This window comes from Callithrix jacchus, chromosome 3, assembly GCF_049354715.1.
Source record: "Callithrix jacchus isolate 240 chromosome 3, calJac240_pri, whole genome shotgun sequence".
Classification (NCBI taxonomy): Eukaryota; Metazoa; Chordata; class Mammalia; order Primates; family Cebidae; genus Callithrix; species Callithrix jacchus.
The window spans coordinates 30,530,864-30,549,818 of record NC_133504.1 but is presented as its reverse complement, the minus strand read 5'-3'; the positions used below and the strand labels follow the sequence as shown (position 1 = coordinate 30,549,818).

Here is an 18,955-nt window from a genome sequence, read left to right as displayed (position 1 = left end):
TCAACTGATCCTTCCACCTCAGCCTCCCGAGTACCTGGGACTACAGGCACTCACAACCACACCTGGCTAATTTTTGTATTTTTTGTAGAGATGGGGTTTTGCTATGTTGACCAATCTGGTCTCGAACTCAGACTGGTGAGCTCAAGTGATCTGCTTCCTTGGCATCCCAAAATGTTGGGATTACAGACATGTGCCACTATGCTGACCCACAAGTTCATTTCTTGAGTAGAAGTTTTACTTTGTAAACATTATAGAGTAGAAGAAACCATAAACCATTAACCCTCATTTTCCTAAAATGAAAGGTTGGTGTTAATATATATGCAATTTTATGTAGAAAAATCTGATGACACTGTGGAGTTTGTCTCCTTTTCAAAGCTTATTAAAAGCATCTTTGTGGATGAATGGTACTTTCCACAAGTGCATTTGACTAGAAACATAGACTATTCTTAGTTATATTTATGTTTAAATCATGTACTTGCTTGTATATTTTGTACTAAAAAAGATAGTCAAGATACATCTTGTTCAATAGAAGTCTAAACTCTTTCAAGTGCAAATTCGCACATTCAAGTAAAAGTTACAAATAAGTTTTACCATTGTAAAGTAATAAAATGGTTACACATTTCTTAATTGTGCAATAAAGCACTCAGTGATTTGAATGTCTACTTGTCCTTACTTTGTATAAGAAATGTTCGGTGTTGAGTATAGCATGGTAGAAACGTTCCTGATACCTGTCTCTGTTTCCAGTGTTTATTGCTATTAATTGAGGCATTTAAGACCGAACGGCCTTGATACATCCCTTACCACTGCAGATATTTTACATAATTCAACGTTATCAGAGCAAGGGCAAAGATTCTCTCGAAGCCTGGCAAACTCAATAACCAGTGTACATATGCTTATTGACGTACAGGAACAGGTCCTTGACATAGAGCTATCTTTATTCACTGAGAGGTGAATGAGACCAGAGGGGGGGCCAAATCTGTGTTCTTTAAACATAACACTTTCTGAGTTGTATTCACTGAATTATTTTAATTTTTCTTTTTTGAAATGGAATCTCACTCTGTCACCCAGGCTGGAGTGCAGTGGCATGCTTCCAGCTCACTGCAACCTCCACCTCCTGGGTTCAAGTGATTCTGGTGCCTCAGCCTCCCCAGTAGCTGGGAATACAGGTGCCTGCCACCATGCCCAGCTAACTTCTGTATTTTTAGTAGAGATGTGCTTTCACCACGTTGGCCAGGCCGGTCTCAAACTCCAAACATCAGGTTGTTTATCCGCCTCAGCTTTCCAAAATGCTAGGGTAACATGTGTGAGCCACAACACCCAGCCCAATTATTTTTCTATTAAAAGTTTTAACATTTTCAGAACACAAAGGAAGATACTTTTTACATAGCTTAGTCATGATAGTTAAGGGGATCAGTAGTAATTGTGCCACCCCAATTTGGATCCCAGAGGTGAGTCAGGGAGCAGACCAGATGGAGGGTGGTGGGCCAAAGAAAATTGTAAAGGCTGTTTTTTTCTTTCATGTTTTGACCTTATTTTACTTTTTTTTTTTTTGAGACAGAGTCTCCCTCTATTGCCAGGCTGGATGCAGTGCTGCAATCCCGGCTGACTGCAACTTCAGTTTTCCTGTTTCAAAAATTCTCCTGCCTCATCATCCTGAGTAGCTGGGACTACAGGCACGCACCACTATGTCTGGCTAATTTTTTTTTACTTTTATTAGAGATGGAGTTTCACCATGTTGGCCAGAATGATCTCGATCTCTTCCCCTCGTGATTTGCTCGTCTTGGTCTCACAAAGTGCTGGGATTACAGGCATGCTCCATCGTGCCCTGCAATTTTGCCCTTCTTACAGCTTCCTTTGAAGAACAGAAATTATTGTTTGCTGTACATTTGATCAGAAGAAAAAGGAAGTGAAGTCAGTGAAGTGTTTGATCCCATCCTGAATTATTTTTTTTCTCTTTCTCAGGGACAGGACTAGAACAAGTGAGCACAAAACTGAAGAGTGTGCCTAAAATCTCAGCAACCAAGATAATATTTTAACTCTGTTTTTGAAAAAAATAAAAATTGACACCTACAAAAAATCCATGATGAACAAAATATCAAAATTATAAAGACAGGATGTCAGCAGTGAGTGTGGTGGCTCACAACCAGTAATCCCAGCACTTTCGTAATCTAAGGCAAAAGAATTGCTTAAAGCCAGTAATTGGAGCCCAGCCTCTGCAGCATAGCAAGTCTTCATCTCTAAATCAAAAAAATTGTCCCGGCATGGTGGTGCATATCTGTAGTCTAAACTACTGAGGAGGCTGAAGTGGGGAATCACTGGAGCCTAGGAGTTGAAGGCTGCAGTCAGTTACTGCATTCTAGCCTGGGCAACAGAAAGACCCTGCTGAAAGGAAGAGAGAGAGCCGGTCGCGGTGGCTCATGCCTGGAATCCCAACAATTTGGGAGGCTGAGGTGGTTAGTCTACTTGAGGTCAGGAGTTCAAGACCAGCCTGGCCAATATTGTAAAACCCCATTTCTACTAAAAATACAAAAATTAGCCATGTACACTGGCCCATGCCTGCAGTCCCAGCTACTCAGGAGGCTGAGGAAGGAGAATCTCTTGAATCCAGTAAGATGAGGTTGCAGTGAGCTGAGATCTGACCTGGGCAAGAGAGGAAGACTGTCTCCAAAATGAAAAAAGGAAGAGAAAGGAAAAAAGAGGAGAAGATGGGAGGGGAGGGGAGGGGAGGGGAGGGGAGGGGAGGGGAGGGGAGGGGAGGGGAGGGGAGGGGAGGGGAGAGGTGAGGAGAGGAAGGGAGAGGAGAAGAAATAAAGGAAATCAGTTAAACCATGTTAGATCTTGTGGCAAAAGGAAAAATCACTAATTTGAATTCCATCAGTAACAAGAGCCTTGTCTAGGCATATCTGGGCCTGAGCTTCAGCCCACTGTTTTCTCCCTTCATTCTCACTTCCCAAAATGGCCTCACTTCCTTACTCCACGTCTGTAGGTAGTTTGTCATTCTTGGCTTCCACTTGCCAAATTGTTCATGGAAAGAACACCAGATTCTAGACCTGGCTTTTTTTACATTTAAGCTCTCAATTCACCATAAATCATATTACTGGATTCCAAGGAGTAAGACGGGTCTAGTGAGGTTGATGATTTGAGGCTCTGGCCCCTGTCAACTGCTCTGCAAAAAAGTGCTATTAACACCATCTGGAAGTTGGCCATCCGATTGTACACTAAGAATTCACAAGGAATATCCACACCATATCCCGATTCTGAACCCTTTTGGAATCACTACAACACTCGCTATTTTTGTAAGTGTCCTCTCAATACCTCATGTCAACTTGGTTACCTGGTACTTGCCATGTAAGTGACTTTATAATAGTCTTCAGGCTGCATGCAGTGGCTCTTGCCTGTAATCCAGCACTTTGGGAGGCTGAGACAGAAAGATCATTGAGTCCAGGGTTTAAGACAAGCTTGGGCAACACAGCAAGATCTTATCTCTACCAAAAAAAAAAAAAAAAAAAAAAAAATAGAAAAAATTAGCCAGGTTAAGAAAAATCATAAAAAAATAAAATAAAGAAAGAAAGAAAAAAAATCAGTATAACAATTGCCAAATCTTCCATTTGAGGTAGTCTAGGACAAAGGTGGAGGCAGGGAACTTTGTTCTAGAATGAAAAAGATTTAAAAGAACTAATAAGTAAATGCAATTCATGGCTCTTCTTTGGATCCAGATTTCCATACATCTAGCAGGAAGCTCCTTTGGCCAAGAATGGCACATATTTGCTACCATTTAAGTGACTTATTTATTTATTTATTTTGAGACAGAGTTTTGCTCTTGTCACCCAGGCTAGAGTGCAATGGCATGATCTTGGCTCACTGCAACCTCCACCTCCCAGGTTCAAGTGAGTCTCCTGCCTCAGCCTCCTGAGTAGCTGAGAGTACAGGCATGTGCCACCACGCCAGACTAATTTTGTTTTTTTAGTAGAGACAGGGTTTCTCCATGTTAGTCAGGCTGGGTTAGCTGTCTTGCAAATTTTAATGAAGGAATTTGACTTGCTTAAAATCAGGTACCTGTGGGTGTCTTGAAAGCAAGCCAGGAAGTTTGGCTTCCTTACTTTTTTTTGAAAGTGTCAAACTTACAGAAAGATTGAAAGGGTATGTATCCTTATACTTTTTCCCTGGATTCATCCCATTGTTAATTTTTTGTCATATTCATGTTTTCTCTGTGTGTGTGTATATATATATATATATATTTATTTATTTATTTATTTTTTTTGAGATGAAGTCTTGCTGTGTCACCCAGGCTGGAGTGCAATGGCAAAATTTTGGCTCACTGCAACCTCCACCTCCAAGGTTTAAGCAATTCTCCTGCCCCAGTCTCCCGAGTAGATGGGATTATATGCATGCCCACCATGCCTGGTTAATTTCATATTTTTAGTAGAGACGGGGTTTCTGTATGTTAGTCAGGCTGGTCTCAAACTCTTGACCTCAGGTGATCTGCCCGCCTTGTCCTCCCAAAGTGCTGAGATTAAATATGTGAACCACCATGACTGGCTATACATTTTTTAAATTGTTGAAACTTCTGAAAGCTTCAGACTTCCAGATGGCTTCTCCCTGTGCATCAATATGTATCTACTAACAACGATGGCATTTTACTTCTTACTATAATTTTATTGTGCCCAATTTATCACTGGTGCAACATTATGTGATATAGAGTCCATACCAAGATTCTCACGTTTATTTGTTCCCAATGCCTTTTTTTTTCTTTTGAGATAAAGTTTTGCTCTGTTGCCCAGGGTATAGTGCTGTGCTGCAATCTCGGCTGACTGAAACCTCTGCCCTTCAAGGTCCAGAGAACTGATTCTCTTGCCTCAGTCTCCCAAACAGCTGGGATTACAAGTTCATGCCGCCTTATCCAGCTATTTTTTTTATTTTTAGTAAAGATGGGGTTTCACCATGTTGGCTATGCTGGTCTTGAGCTTCTGGCCTAAAGGAAGCCATGTTCCTTGGCCCCCCCAAAGTGTTGGGATTACAGGTGTGAATCACCATACCTGGATTATTTCCAGCATTTTATTTTTTTAATTTCAAGATCTCAGATCCTGTGAGGTATCACACATTGTATTTGTCATGTTTCTTTTCTCTCCTTAAATCTAGAAATCTTTTTTTTTATGCTTGGTTTTTTGACATTGGCATTTTTGAAGAACACATACCAGTTGTCTTGTAGGAATGCTCCACAATCTGAGTTAGAGTAATTTTTTCAGGGTCAGCCTGAAAAATCAGTATTTTTGGAAAGAATATTATATAGGCAATGCTATATACTTGCCATTTTATCCTGTCAGGTAGTATGCAAATTTGTCTCACTTTATTTTTTTTTAATATGTAATGTATGGAGTGAATCTCTGCAATATGAGTATCTTGTTTTTCCAGAACTTCCAACCGGTGATTTTATCATTGATTGATGATTCTTGTGTGAATGGTAAATACGTTAGTGATTTTGGAATCAGATTTGTAACGTGATGTTTTTTCTAACTCATAGGAAAAGTTTTTTTATCTTGGACCTGAGGGTGCTTTCTGGAAGAAAACATGACTTTATTTCATTAAGTGGGAAGAGCAGCAGCCCAGCTAATATGTTGAAATATACAATAGTCTGCAGTCTGTGAAGTATTCATGGCCGTAGACTCTGAAGCTAAAAAGCTGAGGGCATAACAAGTTTCTAGAAGTTGCCATCAACATGTCAAATCAGTAAAACTGAAAGCTGGTCAGATGTCAAGGTCTCAGAAAAAAATATCTACTGTTTACTGGGTCTTAAGCTATAGAGAACTAGGCCTTGCTAGAAGAATTATTTTACCTATCATCTTCGTTTAGGGGTCAATTGAATTCGTGAGAGGCCTGGATGTCCTCCGAGTGGTGGCTAGCTGTCCCATCTGTCTGGACTACTTGAAAGACCCAGTGACCATCAGTTGTGGGCATAACTTCTGTGTCTCCTGCATCATTATATCCTGGAAAGATTTAGATGATAGTTTCCCTGCCCTCTTTGCCACTTTTGTTGTCCAGAAAGGAAATTGACAAGCACTCCTCAGCTGGGTCTTTGATTGGAATTGCTAAGCAACTCCAGATAAGAAGCAAGAGAAAGAGGCAAGAAGAGAAGCATGTATGTAAGAAGCATGAACAGGTTTTGCCCTTTTTCTGTCAGGAAGACCTAGAGCTTTTATGTCCAAGGTGCAGTTTCTCCACTGATCGCCAGCTTCACTGTGTTTGGCCCATAAAGAAGGCTGCCTCCTATCACAGGAAAAAATTGGAGCAATACAATGCACCATGGAAGGAGGGAGTGGAATTAACTGAAAAAATACTAACTATACAAACCAGAAAATTATTAGAACTGAAGAAAAAGGTAAAACATAGGGAAGAAGAAGTCAAGTCCAAATTTGAGAAACTTAGGTTATTTCTTCAAAATGAGCAAGAGACTCTTTTTGGGCAATTACAAGCTGAAGAGATGGATATTTTTGCACAACTAAATGAAAACGTAAAAAAATTCTCAGATCATACCTCCTCATTAAAATATCTACTAAAGGACATACAGAGCATATATGTGAAGTCAGGACTGGAATTACTGGCAAGTGTTAAGGACATCTATCACAGATACAAAAATTTTAAATTTCCTGAACATTTTTCATTCAGTTAAAAGAATATGGTTACCATCTGCCTCTATAATATTCCCTAAACAAAATTATCAAGTAATTTCAAGTAAATTTAATTCTAGATCCTGAAACAGTACATCATAAACTTATATGCTCATCAGATAGAAAAACTGTGCAATATGGAAATACAGTGCAAAACTTACCTACAAACCCAAGATTTTATCACCTCCCAGCTGTTGTGGGTTCTAAGGGCTATAGTAGTGGCCAGGAGTACTGGGAAGTAGAAGTGAAAGACAAGCCTGAATGGATCCTTGTGTCTGTAATGACTCTCTTCCCAGAAGGAGGAAGCATCCACCAACATCAGTACTGAATGGATTGTGGGGAATTCGGCGATCTGGATACAATATAATTGTATCGGTCAGGATAATTATATTGTATTGGGTCATGAGGAAATTAATATGCTGCCAAAAGTAAGACCTAGTAAGATTGGCATTTTTTTAGAATTCAAAATGAATGAGGTTTCCTTTTATAATTTGAATGATAGATATCTACTCTATACTCTTAATGATGATTTTACAGGATGACTTTGGCCTTATTTTTATACTGAAATAGATTCAAAACTACTTACAATTTCTAATGTAACAAATTCTAAATGAATAACTATTAGAAGACTACCATTTTCTCCTACCTACTAGACATAATTGAGCCAGTGAATCTAGTTTTGATAAAACTGTTTCCTGTAGTTAATAGTTACACCATTTTCAATATGTTTTGTTTTCATTTCAAATTTTAAAGCTTGCATGTAAGACAGCTTGATTCTTGCATCCTCTCAATTGTTTCTTCCTTGTATTTGCTCTTTTCTATTCCTACCTGGGGAGACTTGGCTTTCTGTTCAAGGATCTTTTTGTGGTCTCTGCCTAGTTTTAGCCTAAGGATAACTACCTTGCTCTGTGAATGCCTACATGAACAGTTGTGCCATTAGCCTTTCCCACTGCACCCGTTTAGCATAGATGACATATTTCTTCCTGTAAACCTGGACTACTTTGCCAAGTTGCTGACCTTCATAGTGTCCTCATACAACCTGAACTTTATCACTCTTTTGGATGGACATGGATCGAACCTTGTACTTCTGTCTCAGCTCTTTAAAAAGAGAAGAAGACATAATCTTTCTGTATATGTGGGAAGGTGCATTGAAATGCCTTTTGCGGTTCTTGCTTCAGTCAGAAGTCAAAAAAGGAATGAACTTTCATTTCCTATGGCCGTTCTTGCTTCAGTGATGGCTGCAAAATGAAATGGCTTCATGTTCTTATTCTTAATTCTTTCCCAAACTGTCCCCTGCAGTTTTCTAATTTCCTGAATTCATTAGCTTTCTAATAAAGTAGATGAGAAATAAAGATTTTGAGAGCTTTGAATCTGAAAATTTATTTGGTCTATGCTGATATTTAACCAGAAGTTTTTAGGGCCTGAAATTATAATTTTAAAACATCTTACTCTTACATATTTTTATCCTTTTAAATTGGGAAATATATTGTTATAATATCTACAATGTATTATAAAATGTATCAGCATAAACAAATGTGCTAGAAGCATGAGATTTAATCTACAATACACAAATTTGTTCATGAACTCACACTCAAGGTCAGCTGGCATTATGATGGATAAATTTAAGCTCCAGGTACTATTGCAATGCTTCAGTCATCTTTATTATTTTGAGATGGAGTTCAGCTCTGTCATTCAGGCTGGAGTGCAGTGACATGACCTTTTCTAACTGCAGCCTCTCTCTCCTGGGTTCAAGCAATTCTCTCACATCAGCCTCCTGACTAGCTGAAATTACAGATGTGTGCCACCATGCCCAGTCAATTTTTGTATTTTTAATAGAGATGGGGTTTTGCCATGTTGGTCAGGCTCATCTTGACCTCCTTACCTGAAGTGATCCACCTGCCTCAGCCTCCCAAAGTATTGAAATTACAGGCCTGAGCCACTGCACCTGGCCAGTTATTTTAGTCTTACACCAATCCAGAGAAAATTGCACATCTCTTGGTTAAATTATAATAATGAATTATAGGAGACATCAAAAATAGAATGACATTGGTGAAATAAGTGTTATTAGAGATACATGGATTGACTGAAATATTTGAAGATCTGTAAACTCAATGGCTCCCTTGTACAAGAAAAATATCATAATTTAAAGACAGAATCATTTCTGTATCTGATAAGTTTCATAAATGAAAAATAGAGTTGTGTATTTCCAGCATCCCTACTCTGCACTCCCCTTGCCAGTTTCTGGCTACTTAATATTCCATCACCAACCTTATGTACCAAGAAATCATCACTCCCCTCTTCCTACACAGTCAGTCTTCTTCCTAATTGTCCTACCTCTTATTCATTGCCGAAACTAAGGCACTGAGATGGTGGAAAGGGCAGGCTTTTGAAATTCCATTCTAGGTTGGGCTGTTTGTGGCCATTATCAATTTATTGCCTCTATTTTTATCTTTTCAAAGAATCAGCTTTTGTTCTGTTGATTTTCTGCCTTGTTTCCAATTTTAGTTTTATTGATTTCTGCTCTAATTTTTGTCCTGCATGTTTCATAATTAAAAGCTTTACATTTGCTTTTTTTCACTCTAGTTTATTAAGGTAAATAATTATTTACTGATTTTACATTTTTTATAATGTATGTTATAAATTTTATGCTATAAATTTCCCTGTGAACACTGCTTTAGCTATGCTACACAAACATTGAAATATTGAATTTTAATTTTGCTCAAAATATTTAATATCCCTGAGACTTACTCTTTGACCCAAGGGTTATTTAGAAGTGTACTAATTTTCATCAGGTGCAGTGGCTCACACCTGTAATCTCAACACTTTGGGAGGCCAAGGAAGGTGGATCATCTGAGGTTGGAAGTTTTAAGCCAGCCTGACCAACATGGAGAAATTCTATTTATATTAAAAATACAAAATTATCTGGGCATGGTGGCTCATGCCTGTAATCCCAGCTTCTCAGGAGATTGAGGCAGGAAAATCACTGGAACCCAGGAGGCGGAGGTTGCAGTAAGCTGGTATCATGCCACTGAACTCCAGCTTGGGCAACAAGAGTGTAACTCTGTCTCAAAAAAAAAAAAAAAAAGTGTTCTAATTTTCACATTTTTATGGATTTATCAGATAGTTTTTATAATATCAGTTTTAATTTTGTATGGTCTGATAGTGTAATTTGTGTGATTTCTATTCTTTAAAAGTGTAAAGTCATGTTTCATAGCCCATCATGTGGTTTAATCTTGATGAGTGTCCCACAGAAACTTGAAAAGAATGCTTATTTTGACTTCTCTGTTGTTTTTATTGGAGACAAGATCTCACTAATGTTGCCCAGGTTGGTCTCCAACTCCTGGCCCCAACCTGTCAGCCCACCTCTGACTTCAAAAGTGCTGGGATTAAGACAGGGTCTGAGTATATTGTCTAGGCTGGTATTCAATAGCTATTCACAGGCACATTCATAGCCAAACTCCTGGGCTCAGCCTTCGGAAAAGCTGGGACTACAGGTGCACATTACTATGGCTGGCTTCTCTGAGTTTAATCAAGCATGTTTTATAATTACTTTTTAATCTCTCCTATTAACATTTTTTTTTTTTAGATGGAGTTTTTGTCACCAGGCTAAAGTGCAGTGGCCTGATGTCACCTCATTGCAACTTCTGCCTCCCGGTTTTAAGCGATTCTCCTGCCTCAGCCTCATTAGTAGCAGGGACTACAGCCACACACCACCACACTCAGCTAATTTTTGTATTTTTAATAGAGACTGGGTTTCACCATGTTGGTCAGGATGGTCTTGATCTCTTGACCTTGTGATCTGCCCATTTCAGCCTCCCAAAGTGCTGGTACAGAGCCTGGCCTTCTTATTTTATGCATCTTTAAAAACATATTTAATGGTTCTCCCAAGGGTTTATAATACATATTTTAAAATAATTTGAGGCCTCCTTTAAATGAAATTGTACTGTTTCCCTTTCAATATAAGAACCTTGTAACAGTATATTTCCAATTCTCACTGATCATTTGTGGCCTTGGAGTCTTACACTACTTTTACATATGCTGGAAAAACAGCATATATCATTTATTATTGTTTTAAACTGCTAGTTATCTTTTAGAACAATTACCTTTATTTTTATGTACTTTATTTCTTGGTGTAAACACAAGTTTCTGACATATATTTCTTTGACATGAAGTACTTTTATTAACATTCCTTTGAGTGTATACTTGATAGAAATGAATTTTCTCCATTTTATTTTATCTAAGTATTTCTTCATTGCTTTTGATAAATATGCTAATTGGTTATAGAACTGTGAGTTGGCAGGGGTTATTTTATTTACAGTAACCACTGACTCTTTGGTTTCACATTTTCTGATGAGAGGTGTGTTGTAATTCTTATCCTCCCTCCTTTGTCAGTAGTCATGCACTGCATAACAGTGTTTCAGCCACTGGCCACATACATGACAGTGGTGCTATATGATTATAAAACTATTTTCATGGAACTTCTTCTATGCTTAGATATGCTTAGATACACAGACATTTGCCACTGTGTTAACGGTGTCTGTAATATTCAGTACAGTACCTTGTGTACAGGTTCATAGCCTAGGAGCATTAGGCTATGCCATAGAGCTTACAGGCATAGTAAGCTACACGATTGCAATCTAGGTTTGTGTAAGCATACTCCATGATGTTCACAGAATGATGGAATCATCCCATGGTGCACTTCTCAAAACATAATCCCATAGTTAATGCATGCATGGCAGTAATACATTTCTTTACTTGGGCTGCCTTCAAAATTGTGTTTCTGATCTTAATTTTCAGCAGTTTGAATTTGGTTGATACACCCATATTTGGAGATGTGCTGTCACTTTTTTTCTTGTTTTGGGTTTCTTTGTTCTTTTTTGGTGTGTGTCTTTTGATATTCATCATGCTTGGTGTGCTCTGGGCTTCTTGGTTCTAGAGTTTGGGGGTCTTTAACTAAATTTTTGGCCATTAGTTTTTTTGAATATTTCTTCCATTTTTTTTTCTTTTTGTGATTGCAAGTATCCACAAATGACACTGTCTGATACTGTCCCACAGTTTTTAGATTCTCTGTTTTTTACTCTTTTCACTTTATGTTTCAGTTTGGGTAGTTTATGTGCCTTAGTGTTCACTGATTATTCCCTTAAGTGTGTCGAGTGTACTAATGAGCCCATTGAAGGTATCTTCACCTCTTTTTTATGATTTTTATTGCTACCATTATAACTTTATTTTATTTTATTTTATTTTTTGATGGAGTCTCACTTTGTCACCCAGGCTGGAGTGCAGTGTCACAATCTTGGCTCAATGCAACCTCTGCCTCCTGGGTTAATGCAATTCTGCTGCCTCAGCCTCCGGAGGAGCTGGAATTACAGGTGCCCACCACCACACCAGTCTAATTTTTTTTTTTCTACTTTTAGTAAAGACAGGATTTCACTATGTTGACCAGCCTGGTTTCAAACTCCTGACCTCAAGTGATCCACCTGTCTCAGCCTCCCAAAGTGGTGTGATTAGGGTCCTGAGCCACCACACCCAGCTTTTTCATTTGATTTTAGTTTCCAACTCTCTGATAAGATTATCTATCTCATTCTGCATATTGTCTTTATTTTCCACTAAAGCCTTTGACATATCAATTACAATTACTTTTCATTTTTTTGCCTGAGAATTCCTACATTTGTATTATAACTTAGTACAGTTCTGATTTTCATTTTGCCTCTTCAGAGTGTGGTTTATTTTTCTTTTACATTGTTTCCTTTTACAAATACCTTTGCCTCATATGCTTTTTTTGTTTGTTTTTCTTTTTGGTAAAAATCAGACATGCATAGAAAAATATGTATTGAGGTAAATATTTTTATACTTGTAACTTACCTTAGTGTTGGAGGGAATACCCTAACAAAGTATCATAAACTGGGTGGTTTACATAACAGAAAATTTATTGTCTCACAGTTCTGGAGTCTGAGTCCAAAATACGGGTGTTGGCAGGAATGTTCTGTTCTGAGTGCTGTGACAAATTTCTTCCATGGCTCCAGGTTCTGGTGAGTTGCTGCCAATCTATGGCTTTCCCTGGCTAGCAGACACATCACTCCAATGTCATTTCCCTGTGTTTCTGCACATAACCATTGTCAGTGCATATTTTTATGTCAAAATTTCATCTTTTCATAAGGACAGCAGTCATATTGGATCAAATCAGACCCTATAACCTCATTTTAACGATTACATTTTTTTTTTTTGAGATAGAATTTTCACTCTTGTCATCCAGGCTAGAGTTCAGTGGCACTATCTCAGCTCACTGTAACCTTCACCTCCCAGGTTCAAGAGATTCTCCTGCCTCAGCCTGTAGAGTAGCTGGGATTATAGGTGCCCATCACCACAGCCAGCTAATTTTTGTATTTCTTCTATAGATGGGGTTTCACCATCTTGGCCAGGCTGTTCTTGAACTCCTGACCTTAAATAATCCACCCATCTTGGCCTTTCAAAATGTTTGAATTACAGGCAGGAGCCACCACACCAGGCCTTAATCCGTTGCCTTTGTAAATACCTAATTTCCAAAGGAGGTCACGTCTGAAGTACTGGGTACTATCTATCTTACTGGACGTAAGATAGAAGAGAAAAGATAATTCTTAGGGTAGTGGAAACATGAAAGACCTCGGATGACAGCTGTGCATCATATCACCAAACTTCAGCTCATGCTAAGAGGATAGAGGGCTTCAGGGGAGGGTACTACAAAGAAAATGAATAGATTCAACAAATTACATGTTGAGTTTACTTTTATTGAGAGGAGTTTTAGAGATTAGCAGATATGGGGCTGATAAACACAAATGCAGCAAGTAAGAAATCAGGCAATTTTAATCACAGTAAAACAAAATTTGTGTATCATAGAAATTATAATTATAGTACCTAACTGGCTCAGCTGTGAACAATTATATAGTTGTATAAACATATTAATTAAATTACATTAATATATTTGGATATTTGTGGAAATAACAGAGTATGTACCTGGGTGGTGTGATAGACCTAAATTCTCAGTTGACCTAATACAATGTTAATGTGACATGTCTAACATCAAACATATTATAGTCATGAAGAAATAGCAAGGTCACTATAATAAATCATACCTCTGTTTACCAGGAATTTGGCAAAGGATGGCCTGACCCAGGATATTTTTGTTTTTATATAAGCCTGTTTTGTTGCTGGACTGAGCTAATAACTACATAATTTTGATAAAATTCATAATGTGCAAAGCATTAAAATGTTGACTAAGTACACTTTCATCTTAGAATATCAAATATACTTTACAATTTATTCCCATTACATCTCTAAAGAGAAAGCCTGTTTAATATTTTATTAATAGTTGCTAAAATAGTGAAATAAGACTTTTTTTGCTTATAAGTGGTAAAGATAGAATTCAGAATTGTAGAGCTTCTCTCCTAAAAATAGAAAATTGTTTTTAAATTTTTCATCCTTCATAATCTATTACTATACTAATTATATGTGGTTATAAATCACACCCAGTGGGAAACACAGCCTAAACAGTTTCATAAAAATATCACTTGAAGAAAAGGTATGAGACCTGGCATTCAAGTTATAAGATTAAACCTCAGCCACTTCATTGTCCAGAAAAATCCTAATATTACTGTGTTTACTTTTAGCAGAATAACTCTCGCCACTCTACCCACTGTAATGACTTCAGTAAAATTATTACATTTCTGTAGCTGAATACTAAAGAATGAATCCTATCGTGATAGCGTCTTTTTCCATCTCCTGGGAAGACAGTTCTTACAAACAACACCGTTAAGTCTATCCCGTTTGATTTTGTTCTCTTTCTCTTCCTTCCAGGAATACCAGCATTAATCATTTTTGGATCATGAGTCTTTGGGGTGTCTTTCCAAATCTCACTGTATTCTATCTTCAGAGATAAAAGATTATGACTTGCTGTTTCAGGATCTAAAGTCAGATCTATTTAAAATGAATTAAGAATGTTTTGTCAACCATAATGTTGTGGCAGAAGTCTGGAATTACCATTCCTTAGTTAAAATGGAAAAACTCATTAAATTTTTATTTATTTATTATCTTGTAATCTTTGACGGAATGTTGCTCTGTCACCCAGGCTAGATTGCAGTGGCAAGATCTTGGCTCAGTGCAAACTCCACCTCCCAGGTTCCAGCGATTCTCCTGCCTCAGCTTCCTGAGTAGCTGAGATTACAGGCACCCACCACAGCACTGAGCTAATTTTTGTATTTTTAGTAGAGACAGGGTTTTACCATGTTGGCCAGGCTGGTCTGGAGCTCCTGACTTCATGATTTACTTGCCAGCCTCCCAAAGTACTGGGATTACAGGCTTGAGCCACCACACCTTATCTGTTATTGATCGGTAGGCTGAGGTGGGCGGATTACATGACCTCTGGAGTTTGAGAACAGCTACGCCAACATGGTGAAACTCCATCTCTACTAAATAATTCAAAAACTAGTGGGGCATGGTGGCCCACCACTGTAGTCTCAGCTACTCCAGAGGCTGAGGTGGGAGAATGACTTGAACCTGTGGACCTGAGGTTGAAACCCCAGCCTAGATGAGAGAAGGAGACCATGTCTCAGAAAAGATTAAATAAACAGAAGTTTCCTTTCAAAAGGCTAATCAGTTTTCAGCATATCAATGCTTCATTCCAGGCAAGCTAATTTCACTTAGGTTTTTTTTTTTAATATACTTAAATTTAATCATCCATAAAAGCTGTGATTTAATCTGACAGTAAAACACAAGAAGCAATATTAGAGTTGGTTTAGTATATTATATATTTTAGCTTTGAAAGCCATAGAAATCAGCTATTCCAGTTTTTTTTTCTTCTATAGGAAAATAGACCCATTTTTCCTAAGCATTATGGACAAACAATTTTAATTAGAATATAATGTCAAAGGGTATTCCATATTTTTTTAAATATAAAATGAAGTCAATGACTCAAGAATGTTATCTGCTGCAATGAGGTTGAGGGGATCTTTCATAATATCATTACAGATATAAAGTATAATGGTTCAACTTTTTAGTGCTTGATAGGGAGGAATCATGATTAAAAGGTCAATATGAAATCATTTGATTATAGCAGCAATATCTAACATTTGAAATGCATCCATGCTTTTTTGTATAATCATGTGAGAATCAAGTGTATTTTCACACCTGTTATAATTGCTGTTGCAAAGGGAAATACTATTGTCTTATTTTTTAAGAGATATACATACACAGAGCAATTTTTTTTCTCCAGGGAACTTGTGCAAAGCAACATAAGATCTAAATTCTTCACATAATATATACAGTGTGAGAAGCATCTTCAGATTTATTTTTTGAAGTCTGAAATGCTGGCACTTTCCAATCAGACAACAGTTCTTCATTCCTGTAATCTGGCTCAGAGCTGCTGTTGACTACAGGCTTAGAGCAGCAGACATGATTTCTTTTTAGGATTCTTCTTTTCCACTAGCATTTTTCTATTTATCTGTCTTATCAGGTCACAAAGAAATAACACTGATCTTTGACTTTGCAGAAGTTTCTACAAAGGCGCAGTTACACTATTGTCTTGCCAAATTCCGGCGCTGTTCTTTGCCAACTACTCGCTCATCTTCCAGGTCACATTTATTGCCATCCAAAATCACTGGAACATCTTCTGTGCCCTTAACACATAAAATATGTTCCCTCAGGTCCTGTAAGTCATTAAATGTGGATTGAGCTATAACAGAATATACTAGTGTTAAACCTTGTCCATTTTTCATATACAAATTCCTCATCGCTGTAAATTGCTCTGTCCCTGCAGTATCCAGAATTTCTAGAATACACTGTTGTTAATCCACTGCAACTTGCTTTCTTTAGGAAATTTCTATCATTGGGTAATATTTAAAAAAAAAAAAAAAAAATTCCCTGAACAAAAGAAACTGTCAGAGCAGACTTCCCAATACTTCCTGAACTAAAGGACCACTAGGTTGTACTCACACAGGATGTGGTCTGTTTAAATACTGATGATCTCTTCTCTTTTCTTTTTTTTTTAGTCAAAGTTTCGCTCTTGTTACCCATGCTGGAGTGCAATGGCGCGATCTCGGCTCACCGCAACCTCCGCCTCCTGGATTCAGGCAATTCTCCTGCCTCAGCCTCCTCCCTCCTCTTTTCTTTGAGCCGCTGCTCCGCTTTCAATCCATCTCAGGGCTCTCATATCCTGACTCTTTTTTCTCTTCTCCCTTGCAATTGTCCCTAATCTTAATGGACTTTCCTTCCCTCTACCAATCCTCTCTCCTTTCCTGTCACCACACTTTTTAATCTCATAAATCTTCAAGATTAGTTTAGGGAGTGAGGGAAGAGGAAGGCCAGGCATTGTGGTTCTGTCTGGGTGCGTGTCCTGTGTGTGGATCTCAGGCCTGCTCTCAGATGATCTGAGTCATCTGGGGCTGGTTCCATAATTCCCCCATAAATCCTTTCATGGTCACATGAAAATAAGAAAAATCAACCTCAATTTCTCTTTAAGGTTTGTGTAAAGATAAACACCAATAGCCCAGCCCGCTGCCCGAGCCTCCTCAGGCCACCCCTGGGCCACAGTCTGGACACCCAGGGCGGAGCGTCCAGGAGGAAGCGCGCCCGGCTGCGGCCCGGGAACTTCCCAGACTACGAGTCCGGAGTGCGGGCCGCGTGGTCAGCTCGCGCCGGTTTCGCAGGTGTGCGGGGCTTGTGCCCAGCCCAGGCTGTCTCACATTTCCGCCCCTCCCCGAGGCCCCGGGCCGCGCTCCTCGTCGGGCTCCGGCCCCGCCGCGCCCCTCCCTGCCCCTGGGGCTGCCGGGGAAGTTGGGACGAGTCGGGCCGGAGAGGAGCCATGGCCTTGGCCCGGCTGGGCTCGTGGCTCGGGAAGGTGCCGTGGCTCGCGCCGGTGTCGCTCTTTGACGCGGCCCTGGTCACGGTGGGCCTGTACTTGGCTCAGTGGGCGCTGGCCAGGGCGCGACCCCAGCCGTGGCGGCGGGCGCTGGAGCCTGGCGAGGGGCTGCCCCCTGGGTCCAACTCTCTGCTCTTCTGGATCCTGACGCTGAGTAGCTGGAGGAGCCAGAGGTAGGCGGCCTGGGTGGGGGTTGACCCCCCTGAACAAGGAGTCCGAGAGAAAAGGGGGCCCGCCTTTCCTGTCCGAGGAGGACCCGCGGCAGCAGCCCCTGGAGCTGGCGGTGGAGGCGGTCTCCAGTGTGCTCAGCTGGAGTTCCACCTGAAAGAGGAGAGAGAACCTCCAGATTAACTGGTCCTTCATGAGTGTGCTGGAAATGGCCAGTCCAAAGCACTGGGGGAGGACCAGATGGCCGAGACATGCACGCTGTCAGACACTCTGAAGGAGCTCTTGAAGCATTTGGTTGGTTCTGCCTCTCCATCACTGCTTCTGATCACCAAGCCCACGAATGTGCAGGAAGCTCAGAACTTAGAGTGTGCTCCGTCTACTGCTCAGGAGTCCTGTCTTCCCAAACCTCTGGGGCTCACGAGCTAAAGTTGCTGGTGAGGAGTATCCGCGCCTTCCTGCTCAGCGAGCCCGATGCCGCAGGCCACATTAACACAGTGTGCATCATGCAGCTGAACGATCCTCTTCAGAGGTTCTCCAGCACCCTGAAGAAAAACACTACAGACCTCACGTGGAAAGAGGAATTCACCTTCCAGTTGAATGCCAAGTCGAAGGAGTTACACCTGCAGATTTCAGAGGCTGGGCGATCCTCAGAAGGTCTGCTGGCGATGGCGACAGTTTCTTTGGATTTATTTAAGAAGCAGCCATCTGGACCACAGAGTTTCATGCTGACCAGCGGGTCTGCCTGGGACTGCTCGGTGCTGGGATCCATCACGTGAGAGTTTTCTTTTTCTTTTTTCTTTTTTTTAAATTTTTTATTGGATTTTAGGTTTTGGGGTACATGAGCAGAGCATACAAGACAGTTGCGTAGGTACACATATGGGCAGTGTGCTTTGCTTTCCTTCTCCCCTTCACCCACATTTGGCATTTCTCCCCAGGCTATCCCTCCCCCCTCCCCCTCCCACTGGCCCTCCCCTTTTCCCCCCAATAGACCCCAGTGTTTAGTACTCCCCTTTCTGTGTCCATGTGTTCTCATTTTTCTTTTCTTTTTTTTTTTTTAATTTTTTATTGGATTATAGGTTTTGGGGTACATGAGCAGAGCATGCAAGACAGTTGCGTAGGTACACACATGGCAGTGTGCTTTGCTTTTCTTCTCCCCTTCACCCACATTTGGCATTTCTCCCCAGGCTATCCCTCCCCACCTCCCCCTCCCACTGGCCCTCCCCTTTTCCCCCCA

At 39.9% G+C, this 18,955-nt stretch overlaps 1 protein-coding gene and 2 pseudogenes across 1 annotated transcript; 2 read left to right on the top strand and 1 right to left on the bottom strand.

Annotated features, from left to right (window-relative positions):
* Positions 1-1,394: 1,394 nt before the first annotated feature.
* LOC100413433 (tripartite motif-containing protein 60) lies at positions 1,395-7,279 on the top strand. Its single transcript, XM_054252654.2, is given in 7 exon segments — positions 1,395-1,448; positions 5,851-6,001; positions 6,004-6,063; positions 6,066-6,647; positions 6,650-6,934; positions 6,937-7,037; positions 7,040-7,279. Coding segments are annotated over 7 exon segments (1,473 nt in total).
* Positions 7,280-15,626: 8,347 nt separating this feature from the next.
* On the bottom strand, positions 15,627-17,004 carry LOC100385102 (ras-related protein Rap-1A pseudogene; annotated as a pseudogene).
* Positions 17,005-17,352: 348 nt separating this feature from the next.
* Positions 17,353-18,563, top strand: LOC118152012 (C2 domain-containing protein 2 pseudogene; annotated as a pseudogene).
* Positions 18,564-18,955: the final 392 nt, after the last annotated feature.